Source organism: Sphaerodactylus townsendi, linkage group LG12 (assembly GCF_021028975.2).
Source record: "Sphaerodactylus townsendi isolate TG3544 linkage group LG12, MPM_Stown_v2.3, whole genome shotgun sequence".
NCBI classification, from domain to species: domain Eukaryota; kingdom Metazoa; phylum Chordata; class Lepidosauria; order Squamata; family Sphaerodactylidae; genus Sphaerodactylus; species Sphaerodactylus townsendi.
In genome coordinates this window covers 9,356,531-9,369,643 of record NC_059436.1, presented here as the reverse complement: position 1 = coordinate 9,369,643, position 13,113 = coordinate 9,356,531, and the positions used below count along the sequence as shown (strand labels likewise).

General features: G+C 43.3%; 1 protein-coding gene across 7 annotated transcripts in view; it reads left to right on the top strand.

Moving 5' to 3' along the window:
- PKNOX2 (PBX/knotted 1 homeobox 2) overlaps positions 1 to 13,113 on the top strand; it is a 352,275-nt gene that overhangs the window by 320,587 nt on the left and 18,575 nt on the right. For all 7 annotated transcript variants that reach the window (XM_048512663.1, XM_048512660.1, XM_048512662.1 and 4 more), the window contains 2 exons: positions 928 to 1,025; positions 5,394 to 5,513. In XM_048512663.1, coding sequence (XP_048368620.1) covers positions 928 to 1,025; positions 5,394 to 5,513 — 218 coding nt within the window. The remainder of the gene's footprint in view (positions 1 to 927; positions 1,026 to 5,393; positions 5,514 to 13,113) is intronic.

Sequence of the window (13,113 nt, the reverse complement as noted above, 5' to 3'; positions counted from 1 at the left end):
AAACAAACAAAAGGGGGGGTGGGATGAACAGGCTAAAGCTATGAAAAGCATAAAGCACTTGTGTGGTAGTTAATTGCTACTTTCTCTGTCAAGAATGTGACTGGAGAACCACACTTTACACTTGTCTTCACCCTTAAATGTTGCGTCTGTCTTTATCCATTTTGTCTTCACTCAAAGAGTACCTGTTCATAGGACGCTTCTGTCAGACAAGGTTTTTAGGCTTTGGGAAAGATTGATTCTGTTACTTGAGTCTTGTGCCATAAATGACAGAAACAAATGTTTTCAGTCCAGTCTCATTCCTTACGATTGCTTGACTGCGCATGGAATCTTTCTGTTTAAAGATGATGATGCAGTGTTCTTTTGGTATTGGTTTCCCTCCACAGTTCAAATAAAAGAGGACGGTTTAAACCAGGGGTAGGGAACCTGCGGCTCGAGAGCCGCATGCGGCTCTTCTGCCCTTGGACTGCAGCTCCACAAGCCAAGCTGCCGGCCCCATCCTTGCCCGCCCTGCAGGCAGCAGGGCGGGCGCACCAACTGCCCGCGGCCGGCTGGGCCGCGCCGTGGGCTTCCCCTCTCGCCTGCCCCATTGGAGCGGGGCGGGTGCTTTCCCGGCGGCCGGCAAGGCCAAGCCACTGGCCTCATCCTTGCCTGCCCTGCAGGCAGCAGGGCGGATGCATCCATGCGGTTCTCAGAATGAGCGGAGTAAAAGGTAAAAACCCCTAATATATACAGTGTTATCTTTATTTTAAATGTCAAAAATTATTTGCGGCTCCAAGTGTTTTCTTTTCCCGTGGAAAATGGGTCCAAATGGCTCTTTGAGTGTTAAAGGTTCCCTACCCCTGGTTTAAACATTTCCCCCCACCCCCACCACCAATAGATGTTTGCTGATTCCCTAAATCTCTGCTGTGAATCATATCTTTTTGCCAGGTGGAGCCCTTTACCAGCCTGTAACTATGGTAACGTCTCAGGGCCAGGTGGTAACCCAAGCAATCCCACAGGGGGCTATACAGATCCAGAACACGCAGGTAAGGCCAAGATCATAAAGAGCTGGGAAATGGTGACAGATGCACTCATTTTGTCATGACGTTTTGAGGGAAAGGAAGACTTGGATGTCTGTCAGGTTTTGCATATCTGAATCTTATCTAGTGCAGAGGGAGAAAGTGGTGAAAATGTTATTGTATGTACAATAACAGAAATGTTGTATTGTATTGTATTGTGCAATATTGTATTGTACAATAACAGAAATGTTATTGTAAAATAATCTCTGAGGAGAAACGCCTTTATGCCAGGGATGATCTCAAGGAATGACTTCGAGATCCTTGAGGTTTTTTCCTGTTCCCTTCAAGATCCTGTGAATTTTGTCCCCCAAAGAAGCAAGTAAGCACCATATCAAGGGGAATCATGGCACCCGTGGGTGCCACGTTCGGGATAGCTGGAATAAACCTAAATGCCTCCCTGTTCATTTCTGTCTTTGGAACTCTCCTAGTAGTCTATTTCTGCTCCTATTTGTGTTTATCTTCCCTCTGCTGTGCTGTTTGATGTTGTATTGTGCCACTGATTCTTTTTTATGTTGTTACTTGGTTTTGATTGTTTACTATAAACAGCTTTGGGCAAGAATTTCTTCTTTCTTGGAGAAAGTAGGGAACAAACACTGAGCGTGCCAGAGGTGATCTTGTTCTTCTAGCGATGTTCTAGATACATAATTGTGTCTTTTCCACTCTGGTTCTTAACAAAGCTGTCTTTTGCATCCTTTAAATTGACCTGAAGTACTGCAGTTAAGAGGTGAGGTGAGTCAGTTTATGGGGGTCACATTCTTACAAAGGTGGGCTCATAGTGAAAGAATACTGATTATGACAGTGCTGTGTCAGGAGGAGTTAACGTGCTCCCTTGGACATTTAGCTATCGGAATTCTGATTCTTCTTTTGCACCCCTGAAGCACCCTTTGGGTGGCAACCTGTGACCAATAAGGGCCAGCCTACTGAATCTGGGAGCTTGGAGAAACTCGCTTGTTCCTTGAGCAACTGAGGTCAGAGAGAGACAACAGAAATAGAGGCTTGAGGAATAACAGGGTGCTCGAAATGATTGCATGGCAGTTCCTGTTGCCCTGGATTCAATTATTTGAACATATAGAAAAGACCAATAAATCTCTCTTGTGTTTTATTTGAAATACATTTTTAGATTGAGAAGAATTTGTCAAATCTCTGCTTCGATTTGTGTCTAGGGAGGGGCCTCCTTATCTCCAAGAAGAAATGGAGAAATTGCAACATAGGAAGCAGGTCCTAATTACCAATACACAAATGCTTCTAAAAACTCCTAGCCTAAAGATGCTCATGCTTAATAAATCTTGAAACAATGGAAGGTAATTAGACACCCTCCTAGAAATCTGTCTAGGCTCATAGCAAACCAATTCCAATTACGACAGGGCTGTGTCAAAAACGATTAACATGATCCTCTGGAAGTTTAGTTTGATAGTAAGAAGCAACTATTTTTTATTTTATTTTATTAGCTTTATATCCTGCCTCTCCCTGACCAAGACTGGGCTTGGGGTGCTAACAATGCTAAAATATCAACAATTAACATTCGTAAACTATATAGAATACATAAACCGCCACCTCTCTTTATATACTTTGCAGAGTCTACTTCTGGAACTGAAAATAGCTACTCTTTGTCATAAGTGCCCTGCTGTATCATAGGTCCATCTAGTCCAGCTTTCTGTTTCCAACTGTGGCCAGCCACATATTTCTCGAGTAACAGGTTATCCAAAAGATGAGGTTGCCAGTAGGGGGAAAAAGATATAAAGATCTTGAAAAACTGAAACAGACTGAGTCATAATAACAAGATGAGTAGGCAAACACAGAACTTCGACTGAAAATGGCAGTCCCATGTCACATCAACTCTGCCACAGGAATCATAGAATCATAGAGTTAAGAGACCCAAGAGCCACCAAGTCCAACCCCCTGCAATGCAGGAACACATAATCAAAGCACACCTGACAGATAGCCATCCAGCCTCTCTTTAAAAACCTCCAAAGAAGAAGACTCCACCACACTCCGAAAGAAGATACAGAGATCTTGGGAAGCAAAAGACCCAGCCGTATGAATATACAAACCAAAATATACAGACCTCTGTATGCCACTTTCAGCTGTCTTCAAAAACTCATCAGTCTCTAGCCTGGGAGACATTAAAATCAACTGAAAAATTCAGATAAAGACATATGAGTACTGATAACCTTAATAGATATAGATAACCATATTCTCCCTTCATTTCCCCATCTGAATTTTACACACGGAAATCCTAACCTATCTTAAGATCAGTCCCAGCTTTTCTTTCCCTCATTTTATATTCATGAGAGGCAAATCATGTAGTTCTTACTTCCCAAACAAAGATTTTGTGTGTGTGTGTGTGTTCATTGATATACTGACATTTCCTACTGAGTCAGCACTAGTGGAACCATAGTTGCACCAGATCCCTTTTGGAGCTCTTCTAAAATCTCTCCGGCTTTCTCCCTGCACTAAGGCATTTATTATTTCATATTTTACAAAGCTGAAAAAACGGGGGGGGGGGGGGGGCATTGACAGGGCTGCCGTATCCCCATTTCTCATCTTTTCTCCGGGCTCTTTGCGTGGGGATGAGGAGGAGAAAAACAAAACTTGAATCTCTGCTCTTTTTAATGTGTAAAAGCCGTTGCCAGCTCAGATCTTAGAGGGAAATTGATCAGATCTGCTGGAATACAAGTATGCTGGGAATATTGTGCCACAGATGGAGCCCTGGACAAGCACTCTTAATGTTATTTCTGTATTGCCTGGGTAATTTATTCAGTCTAGGCCTTGCAATACATCCCAAGCGGCACCTGGGGGAATCATTTATACCTGACACGGGGCTGCCATCCTGATGTTTAATTCATGCAGGAGAAATGTTTTTTGAAGAACCTAAAAAAAAAAGAAGGTGTGTGCGTGATTTTTAACTTGACGTCCGATTCCAGTTTCCTGCAACCTCATTAAAACTTCTCTCTTTTCTGCTTCCCCAGATCTTTGCATTTCCTTTTCATTTTATCAGCTGTTTTTTAAAGAGATTTCTCTGCTGTCCCGAGAATAATCCTATTGAGAATTACATGTTTTTAAACTGATTAATAGACCGAAGGGTATTTTTTAAAGGAAAAAAACTTCAAGGAGCTGACTAAGGCTCTTTTTTTTTTGAAGTTATTTAATGGGAAGTAAGTGCTGCTGAAATACTTGCCTGCATTGGTTTTGTTGTCTATTACAATTTTACCCCATCTTTCCTCTAGACTTCAAGGTTGTGCACAAGAGGTAGGCGAGAGGTAGCAATTGGTCCTCTAAAAGCTCAGTGAGCTTCATGGTTGATTGGACATCCACCTCCCCAGATCTAGTCCAACACTTGTATACCCTTGAGCCTTATTAGCTCTCACAAATCATAAAATAATATATTGCTTCTATAATTAGTTCTTATGTTCCAGGGTTGATTCTTAGCACTGAAATCAAGTGTTGGCGCTGCTCCTTGTTGAATTTGACTCAAGCTTACCAGCCATCTCTTACTTTCCCTCATTCATGTCCAGCATGAACTTAAGTATGATGGCCAACTATGTACTTTGGCCTCAATGAAGAAGAAGAAGAAGAAGAGTTTGGATTTATATCCCCCCTTTCTCTCCTGCAGGAGACTCAAAGGGGCTTACAATCTCCTTGCCCTTCCCCCCTCACAACAAACACCCTGTGAGGTAGGTGGGGCTGAGAGAGCTCTGAGAAGCTGTGACTAGCCCAAGGTCACCCAGCTGGCATGTGTGGGAGTGTACAGACTAATCTGAATTTCCCAGATAAGCCTCCACAATTCAAGCGGCAGAGCTGGGAATCAAACCCGGTTCCTCCAGATTAGATACATGAGCTCTTAACCTCCTACGCCACTGCTGCTCCCAATGGATCCAAACTGTAGATAAAGTGTAGGAAGAAATGTCACTTTCCAACTTCAAATAACTCCCTGAAGCTGGTATTCGCCAGCTTCATAAAAATACCTACACATTTTTCCCAGTGGGGCAATATTTACGGTCCGGGAAGCAGTTCAACCCCCTGGTCATGTCCCTGCTTCAAATCATCTGTCCCACCCAGAAATCTATTCATGGATCATCCAGGATTTCATCCAGTGTAATCCTCAAATAGAGGAGAGAGTCTGGTTTTTGTTTGTTTTTATTTAAGGACACGTTATGGTTCCTCTTCAGATAGTTCCGGTCTTGCCATTCTGAATAGCACAACTCCGTGTAGTCTCATGGAACCACTGTGAAATCAGTCCGACGTTGTGAACCATGTCACCATGGCAACCCAGCCTCCTTTTTTTTCTACCCGCATTGTTGTTTAAGCTTTTCTTTCTCTTTGCCTGCCCTGTAGGTTAACCTGGACCTGACCTCTCTTCTTGACAGCGAAGATAAAAAGTCAAAGAACAAACGGGGAGTCCTGCCGAAGCACGCCACGAATATCATGCGCTCCTGGCTCTTTCAGCATCTTATGGTGAGAGAAGTCAACAAGTGTGTCTGAGAGATTAACCCCTTGGGATCATTCTCCATTAAGTTGAGTCTGGTCACCAGAAGAAGATGCGCAATACCGATTTATGAAGCGGTTTTGCTTGCCTGCTGGGGTGGGTGCAGAGCGATGCTTCTGGCGGGCAAGGCCAGGCAATGTGATGATCTTTACCCTGTTGGCTTGTGATTAAAACAGACAGTCCCTTCCTGTAGATTAATTTCAGCTATATATTGATCCTCTTGATCCTCTTTGATCGGAGATTGGGCCACTGCGAGTAGCAGAGTGCTGGACTAGATGAACTCTGGCCTGATCCAGCAGGCTCTTTCTTCTGTTCTCATGGTGCAAGCGCTGGACTTATTAGCAACAGTGCAAATCACTTCTTAGGCATTGACTTCCATGGCTGCGTGTGAATATTCTTTGCAAGCAGGGTGGAGCTGTTCTTACACTTCACCACACCACAGAATGACAGACTTCTCAGACTTTATGAAACTGATTGTGTCTACACAAAAGTAAATACCTTCATGCCCAATACTAGAGCTGCATAACATTTTTATCCATTTCCATTTAAGAAAACACAGCTTTCAGGAGGCCAAAATATTTACTGAACCCCCCTCATTGGTCATTTTTTCACCATACCTGTTCACTGCCATTCATTTCCTTTCTCTTCTATTGCTAGTGCCCTTTGCTGGGGGTACATGTTGGACATTATTCTTCTTCCCAGCCAATCAGGAACCACAAAGTGAACATAATTATGCCACAGTACTATATATCCAAAAAAGAAGAGTTTGGATTTATATCCCCCCTTTCTTTCCTGTAAGGAGACTCAAAGGGGCTTGCAGTCTCCTTACCCTTCCCTTCCCCCCACAACAAACACCCTGTGAGAGCTCTGAAGAACTGTGACTAGCCCAAGGTCACCCAGCTGGCATGTGTTGAAGTGCACAAGCTAATCTGGTTCACCAGATAAGCCGCCACAGCTCAAGTGGCAGAGCGGGGAATCAAACCTAGTTCTCCAGATCAGAGTGCACCTGCTCTTAACCACTACACCACTCTGGCTCTCTAATGCACTGTCATCACTCAGGGGAAAACAAAGTTTATGAAGCAATTTTCCTATCTGGGGTAAGCAATGGATGAAAGAAAACAGGAGCTGTAAGAGCAGAGGGGCAGCTGTCAGACTGAAGCAGGCCAGCACAACATGTGAGACACCAAACAAACTGAAGCCCGGCAGTCATGCATGGGGGCCATCCAGGGGCCCAGTAAATCTCCTGGTTTTGTGACAAGCCTTATCACAAGCCTTGAAAAAAATATATATATATATATTGTTGAGCAACTGGAAGGGCACAGTTTTCTCAGACTTGACCTCAAGGAGAGATTCTGCAGTCCAAATGCAAATTTTATGCAAATTCAGTTTGAGGTTTTGGAATTGAAAAGTCGAAATCCTTATCTTTGATCATTTTTCGTAATGAACTTAACCTTTGAAGTTTGGATTCTGCCGTGCAATTCCGTTGGTGCCGTAGCCGCAGAAGAGGGGAGGACAATTTCTGATGCTACCCACCCCAATGCACTGACCCAAAGAAACATTATTGGGGGGAAGGGGGGGGGGCAAAGAAGATTGCAGTAATAAAGCTAAGTGTCTGCTTTCCAAATCCAGCCAGCAACTTCCATAACTGCAAGTGGTGTAAAAACATATCTACATGAGAACAAAGCAAATTCACATTTTTGTTAGCAGGATCATATGGGCGCTGGGAACGTTGATGAAATGTTTATTGGAAGGGGGGGGGAGCTCTGCTGAACTCAGGCTGAGTCATGAAATGCTGACCCAGAAGGAAGACATCTGGTGCTTTGAAATGTCTAAAGGTGGAGGGAGACCAGTGGCTGACTGACCTGTTGGGCACTTTGGCACCAAACAAGTTGTTTTAAAGTGCTCATTCCTTTGCACCTCAGCCTCTTTGCTTCATTGTGGGATAGGTCGATTCCCCACTTACCATCTGCTGCGTGCTACTCTCGCCAAGTAGCGTGGGGTCCCTCAGCACTCCCCACTACAGGGGCTGTGACAACGCAGCCGCCCCAACGCTGCCACTCTCGCGCCCCCTCAGCATGCGTCATTCCTGGCGCTCCTCAAAACGGCGCCTTTTGATGACCCCGCGCTCTTTTGATGACCATAGTTATCTCTGGGTGAGCTGCAAGCAAGCAATGCAGGCATAAGTGTGTCGGGGTTGGTTCAGAAATTAGAAGGGGAAGAAAAGCACTGTTTAGTCACAGTTTTGTCTATGTAACGATCACATAGAAAATGTGCATATTCTAATGATTTGTAAAGTAGCGAGCCCAACTCTCCACCAACTATGTTTCTCCAAAATCTTTGGACAAAGGGAAATTTCACAACATTTGGTAGTATGGATACATATTAGGACTCCATCTGCCACCTAGTGCCCAAGACAGAAGCTTCTGCCAGAAAAAAAATCCTGACTTCTCCAGCATCTGTAGTATCCAACATGCCAATCCACAAGCAGAGGTTTTCTGTCAATATGACAAGCTTGGACTGATGGGTTCTTTATTCATCATTGCAGGCATCTACTAGTGACAGAATCCTTGAGGGTTTCAGATCTGCTCATCTGAATGTGTTTTTCAGGTGCCTGGTTTTCAGGTCCTTCTCCAGTGATCAAGTGGAGATGACGGATCAGCCTATCATTTCCTCATTTTGATCATTTGCGTGTTTTTATTTTTCCCCATGAGGACTAGAAATCATAGAGCCATGCTTTGGAAACAGACAAAAAGCTGGATTTTGAACTAGGCTACAGTGTTCAAGTTTCTAAGCCTCTAATGTTGCAAACTGTGTGCCAGAGAGGTAAAATGATATAATTTGTCAAATTCACTGATTTCCCTCAACTAATGGATGTTTCAGACATCTTATGCCAAAGTTGATTGTTCTTATGTAAGTCACCTTTTAAAATCCACCTCCCTTGTTTAGCATCCTAGGGCTTAAAAGCCAGTTTCTAAATTCAGCTCTTAAAAATACTACTTTGCTGCCCAGGAAGCCAGGTACCATTATAGTTCCACTGGGAACTTTGTGCTGCTGTTTCCATGACTGAACTGAAGACAAATGCAACAATAATAAAGATGTATAAGTCCACAAGAGAAAGAGACAATGCAGGTAATAAATAAAATTATGAATGCTGTGGAGAAAGAGTTTCTTCTCGCTCCCTCCCAACACTAGAACTTGTGGGTGACCCAATGAAATTAACAGTAAGGTGGATTTTTTTTCATGGTGTTGTTTCACTCCATTATTCTCTATGGGAAATTTTCCAGATGGCTGGACCAAATTGCACCAAAATTGTAGGGGTGTGCTGGTGTGTGTCTCTTAAATAACTCACCAAATTTCAAGTTAATTGGACCAAGGAGTCCAATTCTATGGGCACCAACCAAAAGCCTCTGAAAGCAGACAGAGCCAGCAAGCCCAATGAACCAAAAAAAACCCCAAAAAACAGTGGAAGTGTGGGACTATGTGGAAACCCTAACACTACTAATGTACTATTCAAGAATCCAACCCATTGTTAAATCAGAAAATCATCCGAGCCAAACTGAATATGGATCCTGTTGCAAGCCTAAAAAATACTGTGCCACTGTAAAACCTGAAAATCAAAGGCAATGTCAAACCCAAGATTCCCCTACAAACAGCCACCTTGCAGGGAGAAGACAATGTTGCAAGGTCAACAAAAAGAATTGAAAAGAAGAAGAGTCTGGGATTTATACCCCACCTTTCTCTCCTGCAAGCAGACCCAAGGTGGCTTATAAACTCCTCTCCCCACAACAGACACCCTGTGGGCCTGAGAGAGTTCTGAAGAACTGTGACTAGCGCAAGGTCACCCATCAAGAATGTAGGTGTGCAGAAACACATCTGGTTCACCAGATAAGCCTATGCCACTCAGGTGGAGGAGTGGGGGATCAAACCCAGTTCTCCAGATCAGAATCCACCTGCTCTTGACCACTACACTACGCTGGCTTTCAGAATCAATGAACGAACTCAACAAATCTGGGAAGACCCAGATACATAGAGGGAAGAAACAGTCCTGGAAGCTTTTGAGCACTGGCTTCCAATATACACAGCTAATCCTGAATATTTCTGGGATTTTCAGGACCCATTTTCCATACCTTGGAAAATCCCAGATATCATCCAGACACCCGGATGTATCTGGAAAATACGATAATATATTTTTCGAATATGTATTGGGACCAGGTATATCTGAGTGCACATTCCTGGTTAGGACAAGCAACAGGACAGATGCCTTAAAATGATACACACAGTTCACTTACAGAATTCATTCCTGTAAGATTGTTTTAAAAGAATTAATAGAGGATAAATGTTAATAGAGGCTACATATATTGGCAGCTGTTAGCCAAGACAATTATCTAGGACCTCCATGTCCATAAGAAGTATACCTTTGTCAACCAGATGTGGAGGGCAAGAAACAGGAGATGGCTGTTGTTTTGAGGCCCTGCTTCAGAGCATTCAAAGCTGTCTCCCTGGCTGCTGTTGGAAACAGAATACTGAATTAGAGGGATGTTTGAGCTGATCTGCTGCAGTGAGGGAAGTATTATTTTTCCCCTTTGATACAGAGTTCTTAAAAGAAGCAATGACAACTTCTGCTTTAGGGGGTCTGTAAAACTGGAACAGGATGAGAGGAAGAAAGTACATTAATAGCAGAGGGGGAAAGTGTTGCTTTTCTATGGCGCATCCTGTGTGTTGATGACTCACACAGTGTAATCCTAACCAGAATTTCATCCTTCTAAATCCATTGACTCCGATGGACTTGGAAGGATGTAACTCCACTTAGGATTGCACCAATAGTTTTCTGAAGGGCTGCATTTTCACATCTTCCTTGGCTGCAACTGCAAAGGATTTATAAGGCACTTGGCAGATTTTCCTGTGCACCATTTTACCCTGCAATTAATACAGATTTATGCAATTAGCACTGTTAAAAAGAGACTCTGGGGCATTCTGTCCCAATTATCTCTGAAGCTTAAGGTTTACTTATGGCACAGTTTTGAATCCAAATGTTTCCCATGTTCAGATTTTGGGGTGAGTGCACATGTGTTAATTCAGCAATCAGTCCAGTGGCCCTTGTCAGGGAATGGTGGCAACCATTGTTCCTTTCTCTAGTTTGTCTTCTCGCTGGATAGCTGGTCCAAAGGGACAATTAAAGAAACATGCATCACACGTTAATTCGGCCATAAAATTCCACAAGTGCTCAAACGTTTCTGGAGAATTGTACGTTGCTGTTTTTATCTTTGGCTGGTCTTGTTACCATCATGATGTAGTTTGTGCGCAATTTAAAATTTGAATAGGCCAGAAGTGAAGAAATTCATTGATATTGCAACTGCAGTCAAAATTATAGACTGGTTGTAACTGGTCTGACTGTGAAAGCATCCAGAGAGCCTTTCTAGAAGAAGAAGAGTTTGGATTTATATCCCCTCTTTCTCTCCTGTAAGGAGACTGAAAGGGGCTTACAATCTCCTTTCCCTTCCCCCCTCCCAACAACAAACACCCTGTGACATGGGTGCGGTTGAGAGAGCTCCGAAGAACTGTGACTAGCCCAAGGTCACCCAGCTGGCATGTGTTGGAGTACACAAGCTAATCTGGTTCACCAGATAAGCCTCCACAGCTCAAGTGGCAGAGCAGGGAATCAAACCCAGTTCTCCAGATTAGAGTTCACTTGCTCTTAACCACTGCACCATGCTGGCTCTGCCCACTGTGTGTAGTCCATCCCCACATGAAAGGTCTCCAATTTGAGAAATAGACCTCAGGAAGCTCTCTGGCTGTAAGACAGGATGCTGAAGCAGAATTCAGTTGCCTGTATTAGTTGCTGTAGCACAAGACAACACAAGAATAGTGCTGTAGATCCCACCCTGAATCCCACCCTGTGACCGAGCCGTTTAGGAAGCAAAAATGTCTTGCTGAGTTCCTGATCATACTGTGAATTATTTTCTTCAAGTCTATAAGTTTGTAGATCCTTTAAAAATCAAGTCAGGTAATGAGATTGCCCATAGGAATGCCATTTTCTTTGTGTAGTAGTGTTGAATAATATCAACTTTGTACAATGCCATTCGTTTAGTAATGGCCCTGGGCAGTGTAGAAACCTTATCAGAGTCTCATTCCTGCATCTTTGGGATTTAATCCAGCATCCGTATTTTCCTGTCTATTTATCCTCCCCTCCCCCCTTCCATTCCTTTTGTTTCCATTCCATCCCCTTATCACTTCTGAGATTGCAGAGTCCTCAGGGCAGGGACCTTTCCTCTGTACTCCGTCGATGCCATGCACCTTTATGTTGCTTTATAAATAACAATTATCCTCCCACGTTCTCTACACACAGTAAGGAATGTGGTTAACAATGTCTTTCATTTTATTATTCTGGAACTTGTATTGTTTTATTATCCTATGCTACTGGTCTACTATTACTATTCATCTATGATCGTAAAACAATAAATCTGAATCAGTAAGGAATGATTCCACCGAAACAGTATTATTTTACTCTTCATAGCTCATCAGTTCTCCAGTGGTCAGTCAGAAGCCCAGCTGGGCAAGACCCCACCTGACCACACCCACTGTGTGAAAAAAAAATGGTGGGCACCAGAAAAAGTGTCAGTTGGATCCATGGTGCCCATGAGCAGCACGTTGGGGACTCCCAGTTTAGTGTTTGAATCTCTGAATCAATTAAAACCATTTTGATCAACTGAAAAGGTCCCCATTCCCTCTTAACTAGGCAGTAGAATTTAAATTTCTAATTACTTTGAGAACAGGTTCTTATAAAAACTGCAGATCGGCAAGCACCAGCAATTCCCAGCTGTGTGAAAGGCAGTGCCTCTTCTGAGAGTATAAACCTGCTGCAATTCACGTGTGCATCATTTAAAAACAAAGCATGCTTCTTTTAGAATGGGGTTATTTTGTGTATCATGCATATGCAGATTTAAGCCGCTCTGATCAGTGAATAAATGAATCTATTAAAACATAGCAATAATTCAGATCTCTTCAGTCGGGTGACAGCACTATTTTTCACCCTTTACTATGTCACTCTCTTCTCACCACTTCTGCGTCTCTGACGGTGTTTCCAAGTGCCACATGGAAAATTAACTCCTGGTGTAGCTCATGTATCTCCCCACAGCCCCTGCCTCCAGTTCTTCCAACCTTTACTCCAGAAGAACCAAACAAGACTTAAGAGCCCAGAAATAGCTAGAAACAAAACTGGAGAAAGAACATCATTGGAAGACTAAATCAAGAGGGAAGCCCCTTGGCATGGCATCTTAACGTCACACAAGCCAACAGCCCTTGGAGTTTGGTCTTCATGGGTCCATTCTCCACTCCTCCGCTCTCTTCTATAAAAGGCAGTCAAGTCAATCTGCCAGGAAAGGAGGTTTGTGCTGGATTCTGCTCCGCCCAGCCTGTAAGGAGGAAGCCAAGCAATAAATCTTTCTGTTTTGCAAAACACCCTTGCCCGTTACTTAATTAAATCACAAGGGCAGGTAAGCAAAGGTTGTTATTCCGGTTTCACTGAGTCAGAAGAACAGGCTCTGTGTTGCTGTGGGTCAAATATCAAGC